Source organism: Cynara cardunculus, unplaced genomic scaffold (genome assembly GCF_001531365.2).
Source record: "Cynara cardunculus var. scolymus isolate 2C unplaced genomic scaffold, CcrdV1 Un_Scaffold_289, whole genome shotgun sequence".
Classification (NCBI taxonomy): domain Eukaryota; kingdom Viridiplantae; phylum Streptophyta; class Magnoliopsida; order Asterales; family Asteraceae; genus Cynara; species Cynara cardunculus.
The window spans coordinates 114,798-128,855 of NW_020200569.1; the positions used below are offsets into that span (position 1 = coordinate 114,798).

At 40.8% G+C, this 14,058-nt stretch overlaps 1 protein-coding gene and 1 non-coding gene across 2 annotated transcripts in view; one reads left to right on the forward strand and one right to left on the reverse strand.

Moving 5' to 3' along the window:
- The window catches only part of LOC112501580 (dual specificity protein phosphatase 1-like), a 35,689-nt gene extending 24,720 nt beyond the window's left edge, over window positions 1–10,969 (forward strand). Inside the window, exon 6 of the mRNA XM_025105246.1 lies at window positions 10,787–10,969. Within this exon, the coding sequence (XP_024961014.1) occupies window positions 10,787–10,872 (86 nt within the window). The 3' untranslated portion in view covers window positions 10,873–10,969. The remainder of the gene's footprint in view (window positions 1–10,786) is intronic.
- Window positions 1,789–1,895, reverse strand: LOC112501583. Its single transcript, XR_003067528.1, has one exon. It is a non-coding gene; the product is annotated as a small nucleolar RNA R71 (small nucleolar RNA).
- Window positions 10,970–14,058: the final 3,089 nt, after the last annotated feature.

A 14,058-nucleotide genomic window follows, 5' to 3' on the forward strand; every position in this document is an offset into this window, starting at 1 on the left:
GGTGACAAGGCCAGAGATAAAGTAGACATGTGGTGATGGGAGGTCCTTACCCTCTAGACAATGCAGATTTTCGTCCTTTGGATAAAGAGTTTGTCCGGTCCTCACTTTTTCCTATATTTTGAAGACTTTCTTTCAGTTGTAAGGCATCCACTCCACCAGCAATCTTGCTAAGCAACCTTGGAGCATTCTCTCAAGCTCTATAGCAGTAGAGCAAGTTTAATTTATGTTTGTAATTTAAATTTCGTAGTTCGTCTTTCATTCTCGCCTCTGTGTATTGTACGCCCTCTGTGGGCAACAGTTTAAGTATTATTTTCAGTTCAAGTACTTCTTATGCATTTTTCTTCTTCTGTTTCCGTTATGTTTTCTGATTTCATTATGAGCTAAGCACCCCTTTGGGTGTGGGTGTGGATGTGAGTCAAGCTTAAGAATTTAAGGGCACACTTGGGGGTTGCCATTTTTATTGATTCTTAAGCTTGGTCATTTAAGTCGAGATGTAAACTCAAAGAAGATAAGACGATCACTTTGAAGTGTTAATATTAGATCATTGATCCAGAGATGGGCGAATCTGAAATACGGCTTAGATGATGTACAAAGATTTGAGAGAGTCTTTGATGCAGAGATGCGGGTTTTGCATGTTTTTAGCTTTTGTTCAGATATTAGTCGAGTTTATGCTACAATACGTTGTGAGTATAAATCTTCAGGCTAGTGGAACCAGATATCTATTTATCTAGTAGCTAATTCGTCAAGTTTAAGATTGATAAAACTGTACGCTTTGTGGGCACTTTGTGGGCACAATATATAAGAATTCACTTTCGAGATATAAGAGTTCTTATAGAGGTCTCATGAGTTTCTGACCAAATTGTTTCTACAATATTATTAAGCAAAACTTACACCCATACTCGTCTTTTAATATTAAAGGTTTATTTCGTATTTTAACGCTTTGCACCAATCAAAACTCAGCTATTTTCTCAATTCGAAGCGTTGTTCAAGAAGTTCATGAAAGTCTCTGATTCTCAGTAAGTCCGGTCCCTGTGGAAACGATCTTGGTACTATACCAATCTATTACTTGAAGATATCATAGTGTCGGCGTGCACTTGCACCGGCACTTTGGGGACTTTGTGCCCACTGTGTGCACACTTACGATTTAGCCACACCAAGTTTTTGGTGCCGTTGCCGGGGACTGGCGCGATTTTTATCATGAGATATTGATTTTCATTTGAGCCTTGGTCAGTTGTTTCATTCGATGTTCCTGTGTTGTATGCCACAGATACAACACGATGATCTTTTACCTCTTGATCTTGAGTTAGAAAGAACAATTAGGAGACGAAGAAGTGGTAGAAACAATCGGCGAAATCCCAACCGTACTATGGGGGATAATCCACCTCATCGGGAAGCCACGGTTAATATTGCCGATGACAAAAATAGAGGCATACGGGACGACGCAACTCCCGAATTTGGTCAATTGGCCTCGGGAATTGGTAGGCCCGAAATGACAGCAACATCTTTTGAACCCAAGCCGGTTATGTTTCAAATAATTCCGCTATGGGTCAGTTTGGGGGATTATCTTCGGAAGATTCGCACTCTCATTTGAAATATTTTATAGAAATGACAGATCATTTTAAGATTCCCAGAGTTACTCAAGAGGCCTTACTCTTGACGCTTTTCTTTTATACATTGAGGGATAGAGCTAGAGCATGGCTAAATTCCCAACCACCAAACTCGATCCTTACTTGGAATGATTTGGCTGAAAAATTTCTAAAAAAATACTTTCCTCCGACAAGGAATGTAAAGATTAGAAATGAAATTATGGCGTTTTGCCAAGAAGAAGATGAAGCGGTATCAGATGCATGGGAGAGATTCAAGGACCTTCTTAGGAAGTGTCCTCACCACGRAATCCCTCATTGTATTCAATTGGAAACCTTTTATAATGGACTTTCTAGTGCCGCTAAGATTATTTTTGACGCAACGGCCGGTGGTGCTTTTATAGCTAAAACCTACAACGAGGGGTATGACATTTTGGAACGAATTTCTAATAATAATACTGAATGGTCTAACCCTCGTGCTGTCATTTCTAAATCTGCCTCGGGCATTCATGAGCTTGATGCCATTTCTTCTTTGAATGCCCAAATTGTTGCTCTAACTAATTTGGTTAAAAATAATTTAAACTTGAATGGGGAAAAGAATCAAGTTCAATCCATAATGTCTAATTCTTCCATGACTGAATCTTGTGTTTTCTGTGGTGAAAGTCATTCTTATGAGTTTTGCTCCGGAAACCCCGTTTCGGTAATTATGTTGGAAACCATACACGAAATAGCCCATTTTCTCCAACGTATAATTCAAACTGGAGAAACCACCGAATTTTTCATGGGCCGGAAATCAAGGACTTCAACCCCTCGGGGCAACTCAAGTCCAAAATCGACCTTCAAATCCCCCGGGATTTAACCAAGGCGGTCATCACATGCAAGGTAATCATCACATGTACCAAAGTGGACAATCTTCACAATCGCATGCGCCTAGGCAACAAAATGCATCGGAGGGTCATGGTTCGCTTGAATCTTTACTTAAAGGTTTTATAAACCAAACCAATGCCACCTTGAGGAGTTTTGAGACCCAACTTGGCCAATTTGCCGCAGATCTCAGGAATAGACCTCAAGGAACTTTGTCTAGCGACACGGAAACACCTAAGGAACATGTTAATGCCGTAACTTTAAGAAGTGATAAGAACTTGGGAGACTCTAATGCCGAAAAGGAAACACATAGTGAGCCGATTTGTCAAGAAAATATTTCACATTCTCTTGACACAACGAAATTTCCAGTTCTGTTTCCTACAACTGAAGAAACTCAAATTCCAATTTCTGTTCCAGAAACAGCAGCTTTACCCAGTTCCAGCACCACCCAGTCTCCAACTGACACTGCTCACAGTGGGTAGAAACTGCCCACACCCTAGCAGAATAAGATCGGTCCAGCAGATTTAGATCTAAGAGATTTACCTTTTCCAGGTAGGATGAAAGCCAAAAATGTGGATGTTCAGTTTAAAAAGTTCTTGGACATCTTTAAGCAACTCCACATTAACATATCTTTGTTAAAAGCTCTCGAGCAAATGCCTAGCTATGTTAAATTTTTGAAAGACATCCTCAATAAAAAGAGAAGACTTAGTGAATTTGAGACTGTGTCTTTAACAAAGGAATGTAGTGCCCTTCTTACTTGCAAAATTCCCCCAAAATTAAAAGACCCGGGAAGTTTCACCATCCCGTGCTCTATTGGAGGGAAAGAAGTAGGTCATGCCTTGTGTGACCTTGGGCAAGTATAAACCTCATGCCTTTGTCCATTTTTAATCAGTTGGGAATTGGGGAAGTTCGACCCACTACCGTGACTTTGCAATTATCGGATAGGTCCTTGGCATATCCGAAAGGTAAAATTGAAGACATCTTGGTTAAAGTGGACAAATTCATCTTTCCAGCCGACTTTCTAGTGTTAGATTATGAAGCCGATAGGAATGTCCCGATTATCTTAGGGAGACCCTTTCTTGCTACGGGTAGGACATTAATTGATGTACAAAAGGGTAAGTTGATCATCAGAGTGAATGACCAGCAGTTAACTTTCAATGTGTTTAAGACTCTTAAGTTCAATGGGGAGATTGAGGACTGTTCGTCTATTTACTCAGTAGGTGCAGATTTAGATCTAAGTTTGATCGACTGTGTCCATAGTGGAGACACTGTGGGCATGGCAGAAGACATTTGTGAAGAAGACTTACTTGAGGACATAGCTGCCTTTGAACAGTTGGACTTTAAAGATATACCAACCCAAACCCCGTCCATTATAGAAGCACCCGATTTGGAGTTAAAACCACTGGCTTCACATCGTAAGTATGCATATCTTATGGAAGGAGAAAAATTGTCTGTGATTATTTCTTCCAACTTAAGTAGTGAACAAGAGGAAAGGTTGGTAGATTTGCTGAAAGACCATAAGAAAACTTTCGGTTGGACCATAGCTGATATTAGGGGAATAAGCCCGTCCCTTTGCCAACATAAGATCATATTGGAAGAAAATAGTGTTGGAAAGGTACAATCTCAAAGAAGGCTAAACCCAATCATGAAAGAAGTGGTTAAGAAGGAAATCTTGAAGTGGTTAGACGCGGATATTATTTACCCCATTGCTAGTAGCGGTTGGGTAAGTCCGGTCCAATGCGTGCCTAAGAAAGGTGGTACCACGGTAATAACCAATGACAAGAACGAACTTATCCCAACTAGAACCGTTACCAGGTGGATGATTTGTATGGACTATAGGCAATTGAACTTATCTATTAAGAAAGATCACTTTTTTTTTGTCTTTCATAGATCAAATGCTAGATCGGTTGGTCGGGAAGGAGTTTTATTGTTTTTTGGATGGGTACTCGGGATACAATCAAATCCATATTGCACCCGAAGATCAAGAGAAAACTACTTTCACTTGTCCCTTTGGAACCTTTGCTTTCCGACGTATGTCATTCGGTTTATGTAATGCTCCGGCCACTTTCCAACGATGTATGATGTCTATTTTTTCGGATATGATTGAGAACACTATGGAAGTTTTTATGGATGATTTTTCGGTTATTGGCACTAATTTCGAAAATTGTCTTGAAAACTTGAAGAAAAGTTTGGAGAGATGTTAGACTCATGACTTGATTTTAAATTGGGAAAAATGCCATTTTATGGTACAAGAGGGAATTGTTTTGGGTCACATGGTTTCAAAGAAAGGTTTGGAAGTTGACAAAGCTAAAATTGAGGTGATAATGCAATTGCCCGAACCTACTTCAGTCAAAGGCATTCGTAGCTTTTTGGGACATGTGGGTTTTTACCGACGGTTTATTAAGGATTTTTCTAAAGTTGCAAAACCCTTATGGAACTTGTTGCATGTTGACCAAGCTTTTGAGTTCACCTCCGATTGTATAAAAGCTTTTGAAACAATCAAGAATGCTCTTGTCTCGGCACCCATTATTATCAYTCCCGATTGGTCCCTACCTTTTGAGGTAATGTGTGACGCAAGTGATTGGGCCGTGGGTGCCGTTTTGGGACAAAGGCAAAATAAAAATTTTCACCCCATATACTACGCAAGTAAGACTCTTATTGAAGCCCAATTAAATTATACCACCACGGAAAAAGAATTATTTGCGGTAATATTTGCTTTTGATCGTTTCCATTCATACTTGATTGGTACCAAAGTCATTGTTCATACAGATCATTCTGCAATAAAATATTTATTTAACAAAGTTGATGCGAAACCACGACTTATTAGATGGATTCTTTTATTGCAAGAATTTGATTTTCAGATTGTTGACCGAAAGGGATGTGACAATCAAGTGGCCGATCACCTTTCTAGAATTGAAGGAAATGCATCAAGTGGGGGGAATCATGAGATTAAGGAAGTTTTCCCGGATGAATTTGTTTTGGCCATACAACATAATTTTCAAAAACAAAATCCTTGGTATGCAGATATTGCCAACTATCTTGCATGTGGCCTTAAACCATATCATTTTCAGGGAAACCGGTTTAAAATTTTTCTTCACGATTGCAAGCATTATTTGTGGGACGACTCATCCCTTTTTAAATTGGGATCAGATCAAATTTTGAGAAAGTGTGTCCCGGATGATGAAATCCAAGCTTTGTTAAAGCAATGTCACGCATCACCATACGGAGACCATTCTGGTGGACAACGTACGACCGCTAAAATTTTACAAAGCGGATTTTTTTGGCCCACCATGTTTAAAGATGCTTTTGAATTTGTGAAGAGTTGTGACAAATGCCAACACATGGGGAATTTGTCCCAAAGAAATGAGATTCCCTTGAACAATATTTTAGAAGTCGAACTTTTCGATGTTTGGGGTATTGACTTTATGGGACTATTTCCCATGTCTTTTCACAATCAGTACATTTTGGTTGCGGTAGATTATGTCTCCAAATGGATAGAAGCAAAAGCTTGCCCAAGAAATGATGCCAAAACGGTAGTGGAATTTTTAAATAAAAACATTTTTGTTCGTTTTGGAACACCCGAGCATTGATAAGCGATGAAGGGACTCATTTCATAAACAAAGTGTTAAGTACCACTCTTGAGAAGTACAACATCCGACATAAAGTAGCCACGGCTTACCACCCGCAAACCAATGGTCTTGCGGAACTTTCGAATCGTGAGATAAAAAATATTTTAGAAAAAGTGGTTAAGCCAAGTCGTAAAGATTGGTCGCTTAAATTGGATGATGTACTTTGGGCCTACCGTACCGCTTTCAAGAATTCATTGGGCATGTCTCCGTACCAACTTGTTTTTGGAAAATCTTGTCACCTTCCGTTGGAGTTAGAGTATAAGTCATTTTGGGCTATTAATGAATTAAATTTAAATGCAAGTCTTTCGGAAGAGAAAAGAAAGCTCCAACTCAATGAGTTGGAAGAGTGGATGTATCAAGCCTACGAGAATGCCAAAATTTACAAAGAAAAGACGAAAATGTGGCACGATCGTAGGATCAATCAGAGAATTTTTGAAAAAGGTCAAAAAGTGCTTCTTTTTAATTCTAGGTTAAGGTTTTTCCCCGGAAAACTCAAATCTAGATGGTCGGGACGTTTCACTATTGTTGAAGTGGGGAAATTTGGAACTATTGATCTCTTGAATCCACAAGACAATACGGTTTTTAAAGTGAATGGGCATCGGGTCAAGCATTTCTTCCCAGAAAGAATGCAAGATCCACGCCAAAAATCTCTCTGATTAATTGTCAAACCTTCTGTTGTAAATAGTGTAAATATTTCTAATTATTGTGCTTCTTGTTATTTCATGTAGGTATGCTCACAGTAAGCATCTCATGCTCACATTCTGAAAATGGGTTTTGGGTAATCTTTTTGAATATTGGCGGGTTTTTGTGAGGAATCTTCCAAGGAAAAGAAAAAGGGAAAATAGAAAAGAAATGGGATTATTTTTGAAAAAAATAGTGATGATGGGTTTTTTGAAAATGGAGGCTTGTGTAAGGTGATTTGACTAGTACTTTGACATCATTTTTTTAAATCAAAAGGTCTTTACACAAAGGTTTTGCATGCAAAGGGGCGGTTACCTAGGTAATATCCACAGGTTATCTATGAAAGGGGGGGGGGGGAAATCACTTTTGTTCACTATTCATTTTCTCCTCTCTCTTTTCATGGCTAGAACAAGGAACAACCCCACCGGCCGGCTCCCTTATCGTCCGCCTACTCGCCGCTCTACTCGCCGCTCTACTCGCCGGACCGTCGCCGGTGACGTATCATCCGCCGCTCCAGTGGCAACATCAGCCGGTCCATCGATGCATTATCCCGCACCCCTTTCGCCGGATCCCATTGCCTTTGCTCCGCCGGCAAGACGTCCAACAACCGCCGGCGCCGGTCAGTCATCCACCGTGCGGGTCGACTACGACGAGTACCATGCCATTGTCACTCTGGTTAGTAGCACTCAAACTCCTCCCCTATTTACCACTATTTTTACCCCTTCCACCATTATTCACACCACCACCACCACCGGCGCCGGTCCGTCTACTTTATGACCGCCGACCACCGTGACCCTTCCCCATCCAACACCATGACCCCTTTTCCTAGCCCTAACCGTACCACCCTCTATCACCCCTCTATCTAACCCCATCCCACCACCGATTAACCCTGCACCCACTCAACAGCCCCTTATTCCCCTTCCCTCCACACCACTCGGCCCACCCACCGTCCATGATTTTGACCTAAACCTTAGTGATACCTTAGGGGAGGAGTTCCATTTTTGACTTTGAAGCAAATGCCTCTAATAATCCTGAGGATTTATTCCCTTTTTCTGTTCCTGAGTCAATAGAAGAATCACCACAGCAACCCGCAGAGACTCAAACAGAAAATGAACTTCCTGTTGAGGAAATACCAGTTACTGCCCCCAGTGGGCAGACTGTGAGCACATAAACCTCCTCGGAAAGTATTGAAAGTTCAAGTTCAGAGTCTGTTATTCCTCAACCATTACCAAAACCAGTGCCTGAAGACAGTGATTATGAGGATGAGATGGCCCAGGACTTAGAAAATGCTGAAGATGTGGCAGAGGAAGAAGAGGAAAGGGAGGATTTTGAAGAATAAATTCCAAAAGTGGAGGTTTTGGGAGTCAGTAAGCCAAAACCTTCTAAAAAGAGAAAGGCGACAGCAAAGCAGAAGAGACAGCAAACCCCAAAGAAAAAGAAAGACAAGGTGATACCATTTCAAGAGAGGTACAACCGTATTAAAAATAATAAAATTCTTCTTGAACGGGCCTTTGACCCGTGGTTGGTCAACTCTTTTATGGCTATCAAGCACCATTTGGTGGCTTTGCAGTGGGAGCAAATGGTGGTTGCCCCTTTAAAACCCAACGTATCTTGGGTAACAGAGTTTTATGCGGCCGTTGGCACCACCAAGAGCATTTCGATGAATATTCGGGGTAAGAAAGTTGATTGGTCGGGGCCGAAACTTAATGCGGCCCTTGGACTCATCCCACCGCCGACATGCTCGTTTGCACAGATTATGAAAGGGACTCTTGAAGTTGCCGATGATGATATCGCATCCCTCCTTACGCTCCTCGATCATGGTTGGTCGAGGGACAACCAGCACCAAATCATTTTGGCCGGCCATCTCAACACGGAGGCGGGACTTTGGTTTCTGTTTTTGCGACACAATTTAATCCCCACTGTTCATGATAGTACAATCTCACAGGACCGATGCGTCTTCCTTTATTGCATCATGAGCGAGTTGCCAATCGACCTCGGGCCGATTATCCATGCATCCATTTTGGCCGCCTCTCAGATGACGCATTCACGCCTAGTCTTTCCAGCCCTTATCACGAAGCTTATGGCCAAGGCTAGGGTCCCTACCAATGATGAGGATACAATTGTTGTCGGCTCTCCCATTTTGGGACAGAACACGGTCGACCGTCGGCAAAGAGCCTCTCGGCCCTTTTTAAACTTGCAGAATTCCGACCCGATCGAGAGAGTTGCGGAAGAGCCTGTGGCGCCATCAACTGTTCAACCAAATGYRCCACCGGTCRATGTTYCYGWGYCATTGACTACCGYTGTTTTGGAGTCGCCGACTGTCGCACTTACCGAGCCACCCGCCGCACATGTATCGGAGCCACCCGTTGTCCCCATGACCGAACCATCTGCGGAGATCCCAAGATGTGGCGATGATGAGGCCAGCCCATCCGAGCCACCTCCAAGCAATCCTTTAGGCTCGGGGTATGGGTCGGCCACTTGGCTGTCCGTCTTGGCACTCCAATGGGAAGAGACGAAGCAAAAGTTGGAGGCGATATTGAAGAAGGCGGGGAGCATAGAAGACCGAGTCTCCGATTTGGAAAATAAGAATGCTCGCTTTTGGGCGTATACTCGAGATTGGAACCGGGTGGAAAGACAACTTTACGGGCGTCAAGATACACTCTTGACGACACAACTTCCAAGGTTCCTTAGTGGTCTTTGCCCTCCCCAAGTTCGGTGTTTCCCGCCCTTGCAGACTTACATGCTCGTTACTTCCATTGTTGCTGCACTTTTTGCTCCTGCTCCTCATATTCCTGTTGCTGCTACAGTCACTGCCACGACTGCGATCATACCTGCTGTTGCTATTCCCGTTGCTGCTCCTATTGTCCAAAGCTCCAAGAAGGCTGATGCAGTCCCTGCTTGCCCACAGTAAGCAGTTTCGAAGAACATGGTTTAATTCTCGACTTTACATCACAGCCTCTTAAAACATTATTTTCTGGTATATCTTTTGGGGTACAGATACACTTTTTTTCCGTCTTTTGTGTATGATTTACGGAATGTCATTCCTTTTGTGTGAATATTTATGACAAATGGTGTTGGATTTCTTTTTGTTTTGTCTAGTTCCATTATTCATTTCAAGTACAACATCCTTGGATGATTTTTGGTAGTGTTAAAGTTAAACGGATGTAGGCCCTCCTTTTTTTTAAGCCCAAACACTTTTCCCTTTGCACCGAACCCGCACCATTTTGGTCCCTTTGGCAATAATGGGGACATTGACTATTAAGTTTGGGGGGATGTTTTCAAAAATAAAAAAATATTATACCTTCGAAAAATTGGGAGATATAAGAAAAAAAAAAGAGAAAAAAGAAGAAAACAAAACAAAAAAAATAGAAGAATCGGTCTTCGAAAAATTGGAAGACGAAAATAAAAAGCCCGGTTATCAAAAAGGGCAAGTTTATGCCAAAGAATGGGTCACAAACTTTTTTCGAGTACTCAAAAGTGAATCGATGAAAACTTATGTTTCACACCCTTTTGTAGTATAGGATAAGTTTGGGGGAGAGATACACGCTGTCATTGCCAAAAACATTAACCCTAAAGCCCTACTGATTAACGGCAACACTACGAAGATCAAGCAAGGAAGTTGTACATCCTCTTTACTAGATGAATTCCCAACACCTTCTGTAAGTTTCGTTCTTGTTCCTTTCTTTAGTTGTCTTTTTATTTATTTTCTTTTACTTGAGGGCAAGTAATACCTCAAGTTTGGGGGTGTGATAACTCTCATTTTGTGAGAGTTATTTGTTGTTCTATACCACTATTTTATTGTATCTTTGGTACCCATTTTGCACCTATCTAGTATTTTTGGTCCAAAATATGTTAAGAGGTGATGAAAGGTCAAGAATTTAATTATTTTCTAAAAAAACCCATTATTGTTGGTAAAATGCCCACTTTCTGCTTGCATTCATCCTATGGCGGATTTGCATCTAGTTGGGTTTGAACAAAATTCAGATATTCATTCTCTTGAATATTAATGAGATTTAATTCTAAGTTCAGATCTAAACATTGAGTTGCTTGGAAGAATGGGCCTGGTTGAAGCTGTAAAAGACAAAGAAACTACTCCTACCAATATTTTGATGTAAAAGCCTTCTTTTCATAACTTTATTGGTTAGAGTACTTTACCTTTTGCAACCTTTCAAGAAAAGGTGACAAGGCCAGAGATAAAGTAGACATGTGGTGATGGGAGGTCCTTACCCTCTRGACAATGCAGATTTTCGTCCTTTGGATAAAGAGTTTGTCTGGTCCTCACTTTTTCCTATATTTTGAAGACTTTCTCTCAGTTGTAAGGCATCCACTCCACTAGCAATTTAGCTAAGCAACCTTGGAGCATTCTCTCAAGCTCTATAGCAGTAGAGCAAGTTTAATTTCTGTTTGTAATTTAAATTTCGTAGTTAGTCTTTCATTCTCGCCTCTGTGTATTGTATGCCCTCTGTGGGCAACAGTTTAAGTATTATTTTCAGTTCAAGTATTTCTTATGCATTTTTCTTCTTCTATTTCCGTTATGTTTTCTGCTTTCATTATGAGCTAAGCACCCCTTTGGGTGTGGGGGTGTGAGTCAAGCTTAAGAATTTAAGGGCACACTTGGGTGTTGCCATTTTTATTGATTCTTAAGCTTGGTCATTTAGGTCGAGTAAACTCAATGCATATAAGCCGATCACTTTGAAGTGTTAATATTAGATCCTTGATCCAGAGATGGGCGGATCTGAAATACGGCTTAGATGATGTACAAAGATTTGAGAGACTCTTTGATAATCACGCAGAGATGCGGGTTTTGCATGTTTTTAGCTTTTGTTCAAATATTAGTCGAGTTTATGCTATAATACGTTGTGAATATAAATCTTCAGGCTAGTAGAACCAGATATCTTTTTATCTAGTAGCTAATTCGGCAAGTTTAAGATTGATAAAACTGGACGCTTTGTGGGCACAATATATAAGAATTCACTTTCGAGAGATAGGAGTTCTTATAGAGGTCCCATGAGTTTCTGACCAAATTGTTCCTGCAATATTCTTAAGCAAAGCTTACACCCATACCCGTCTTTTAATTTTAAAGGTTTATTTCGTATTTTAACGCTTTGCACCAATCAAACTCAGCTATTTTCTCAATTCGAAGCGCTGTTCAAGAAGTTCATGAAAGTCTCTGATTCTCAGTAAGTCCGGTCCCTGTGAAAACGATCTTGGTACTATACCACTCTATTACTTGAAGCGATCATAGTGTCGGCGTGCACTTGCACCTCTACTTTGGGGACTTTGTATCCTCTGTGTGCACACTTATGATTTAGCCACACCAAGGACACATCGCCAACACTTCCTTGCAGCCAATGGTGATACTTTTGTCATCGAGAAAATCAGTATCCCGGTGTACATCCGACTTTTTCCTAAATGTGTGGTTAAACACAAATTATTGGGATCCAGTTCGCATGGCAAGTACCTTCTGATTGGTTTTGACATATTCCATACACTTCCTGGATTGAGGTATGCAGAACAGGGTCAATGCTACATGAGTTTCTTAAATCCATAGAGCTCTATTCCATTACTCTACATGGTATCGGACATCACTATGGATAGTCTCAAACACCAGATTATTTGAACTTCTTGCATCTCCAATCACACATAATTTATGAAGAAAAATGGATCTCCACTATGGTTAAATCCTTCGTTTTTTGTTATGCCCCCATTCAAACAAAACGAAGATGTTAACCTCACAAGAGCAAGCCATCCGGGCATGAATCCATATCACTACCAGCTTGCAACTCAATAGTGTTCAGAACTGACAAGCCAAGATCTCATAGAGTCAACCACATCGCCATGGGCATGTGAAGCATTCTACGTCAACAAGAGGAGTGAACAAGTTCGTGGCAAGTTTAGGCTAGTCATAAATTATCAACCCCTCAACCAGTTTTTAGCTGATGACAAATTCCCTCTACCACAGAATAAATCACTATTATAGTCTCTCGTAGATGCAAAGTTTTTGTCAAAATTTGATCTCAGAGCTGGTTTTTGGCAATTAGGATTAAGTCCTGATGACAGACCAAAAACTGCCTTTTTAATCCCAGGCCATCACTACTAGTGGAAAGTAATGTCATTTGGTTTAAAAAATGCTCCATCTATCTTCCAAAAGGCTATAATAAGGACTTTTGAACCTATTCTCAACAACACTCTGGTATGCATAGATGATATCCTTCTGTTCTCACTAGACGAAAAATCTCACATAGATTTACTCATCAGGTTTCATTCCATTGTCAAAGAACATGAGATCATGTTATCCGAGAAGATGATGGAAATCGAAGTAAGTTCTATTGATTTTCTTGGAATGAAATTATCTGACGGACGATACCAACCACAGCCTCACATTGCTCAAGAACTACACAAGTTCCCGGGAATATTGACATCACAAAAAGATTTTCAACAATTTCTTGGGCTGGTAAATTATATGGTAGATTTTTTGCCTAAATTATCGAGTGACACTATGCATTTATTCCCTATGCTGAAAAAATCCACCCCCTTGGAGTAGGAAACAGACATTAGCTATAGAAAAAATAGAGCAGCTAGCTGATATGATGTCTCCTTTACAGATTCCTACTGTTTCTGACAAAATGGTCCTCCAGACTGACGCAAGCGATGAGTACTGGGGGCCAGTCCTAATAGTTCAAGACAAAACTGGTGTCTAAACAATTTGTGGATACAAAAGCGGCACGTTCAAAGAATCAGAGCAACACTACCACTCTACCTTCAAAGAGATCTAAGATGTCAAAAGAGGAATAGAAAGATTTCAATTCCATCTAATCGGTCACGATTTCCAGATTGAAATGGATATGTCTTCCTTCTCACACATGCTCCATTTCAAAAGAAAGATACTCCCAGAAGCCCAACTTTTGAGGTAGGCAAATTGGTTCTCTCAATGGAAATTCACTGTGAAACACATCAAGGGCTCATAAAAAATATTCTAGCAGATTTATTGTCCTAACCAAAGGGCTATAAATATGATGTCCCAAAAGACATCCAGACAATCCACAAAGCCAAGGTCCTTCCAATGGAGTTTCCTACGGAGAAAGCAATATCATTCGACTTGACCAGACTACTAAGCTACATTTTCCAATGTCAGTTTGAGAGTACGCCCCCAGGGGTAAAGAATGTGTTCACCCTTCTCCAGTGGTTCCTCCCAGTGCATCAATGGATTCAATGATTAGCCGTCTGCTATAAGGCGTATGCTGTGATCATGTTTAGGAGGCCTTGTTCTGTTCACTCTTCATTGTCATTCATCCATGAAT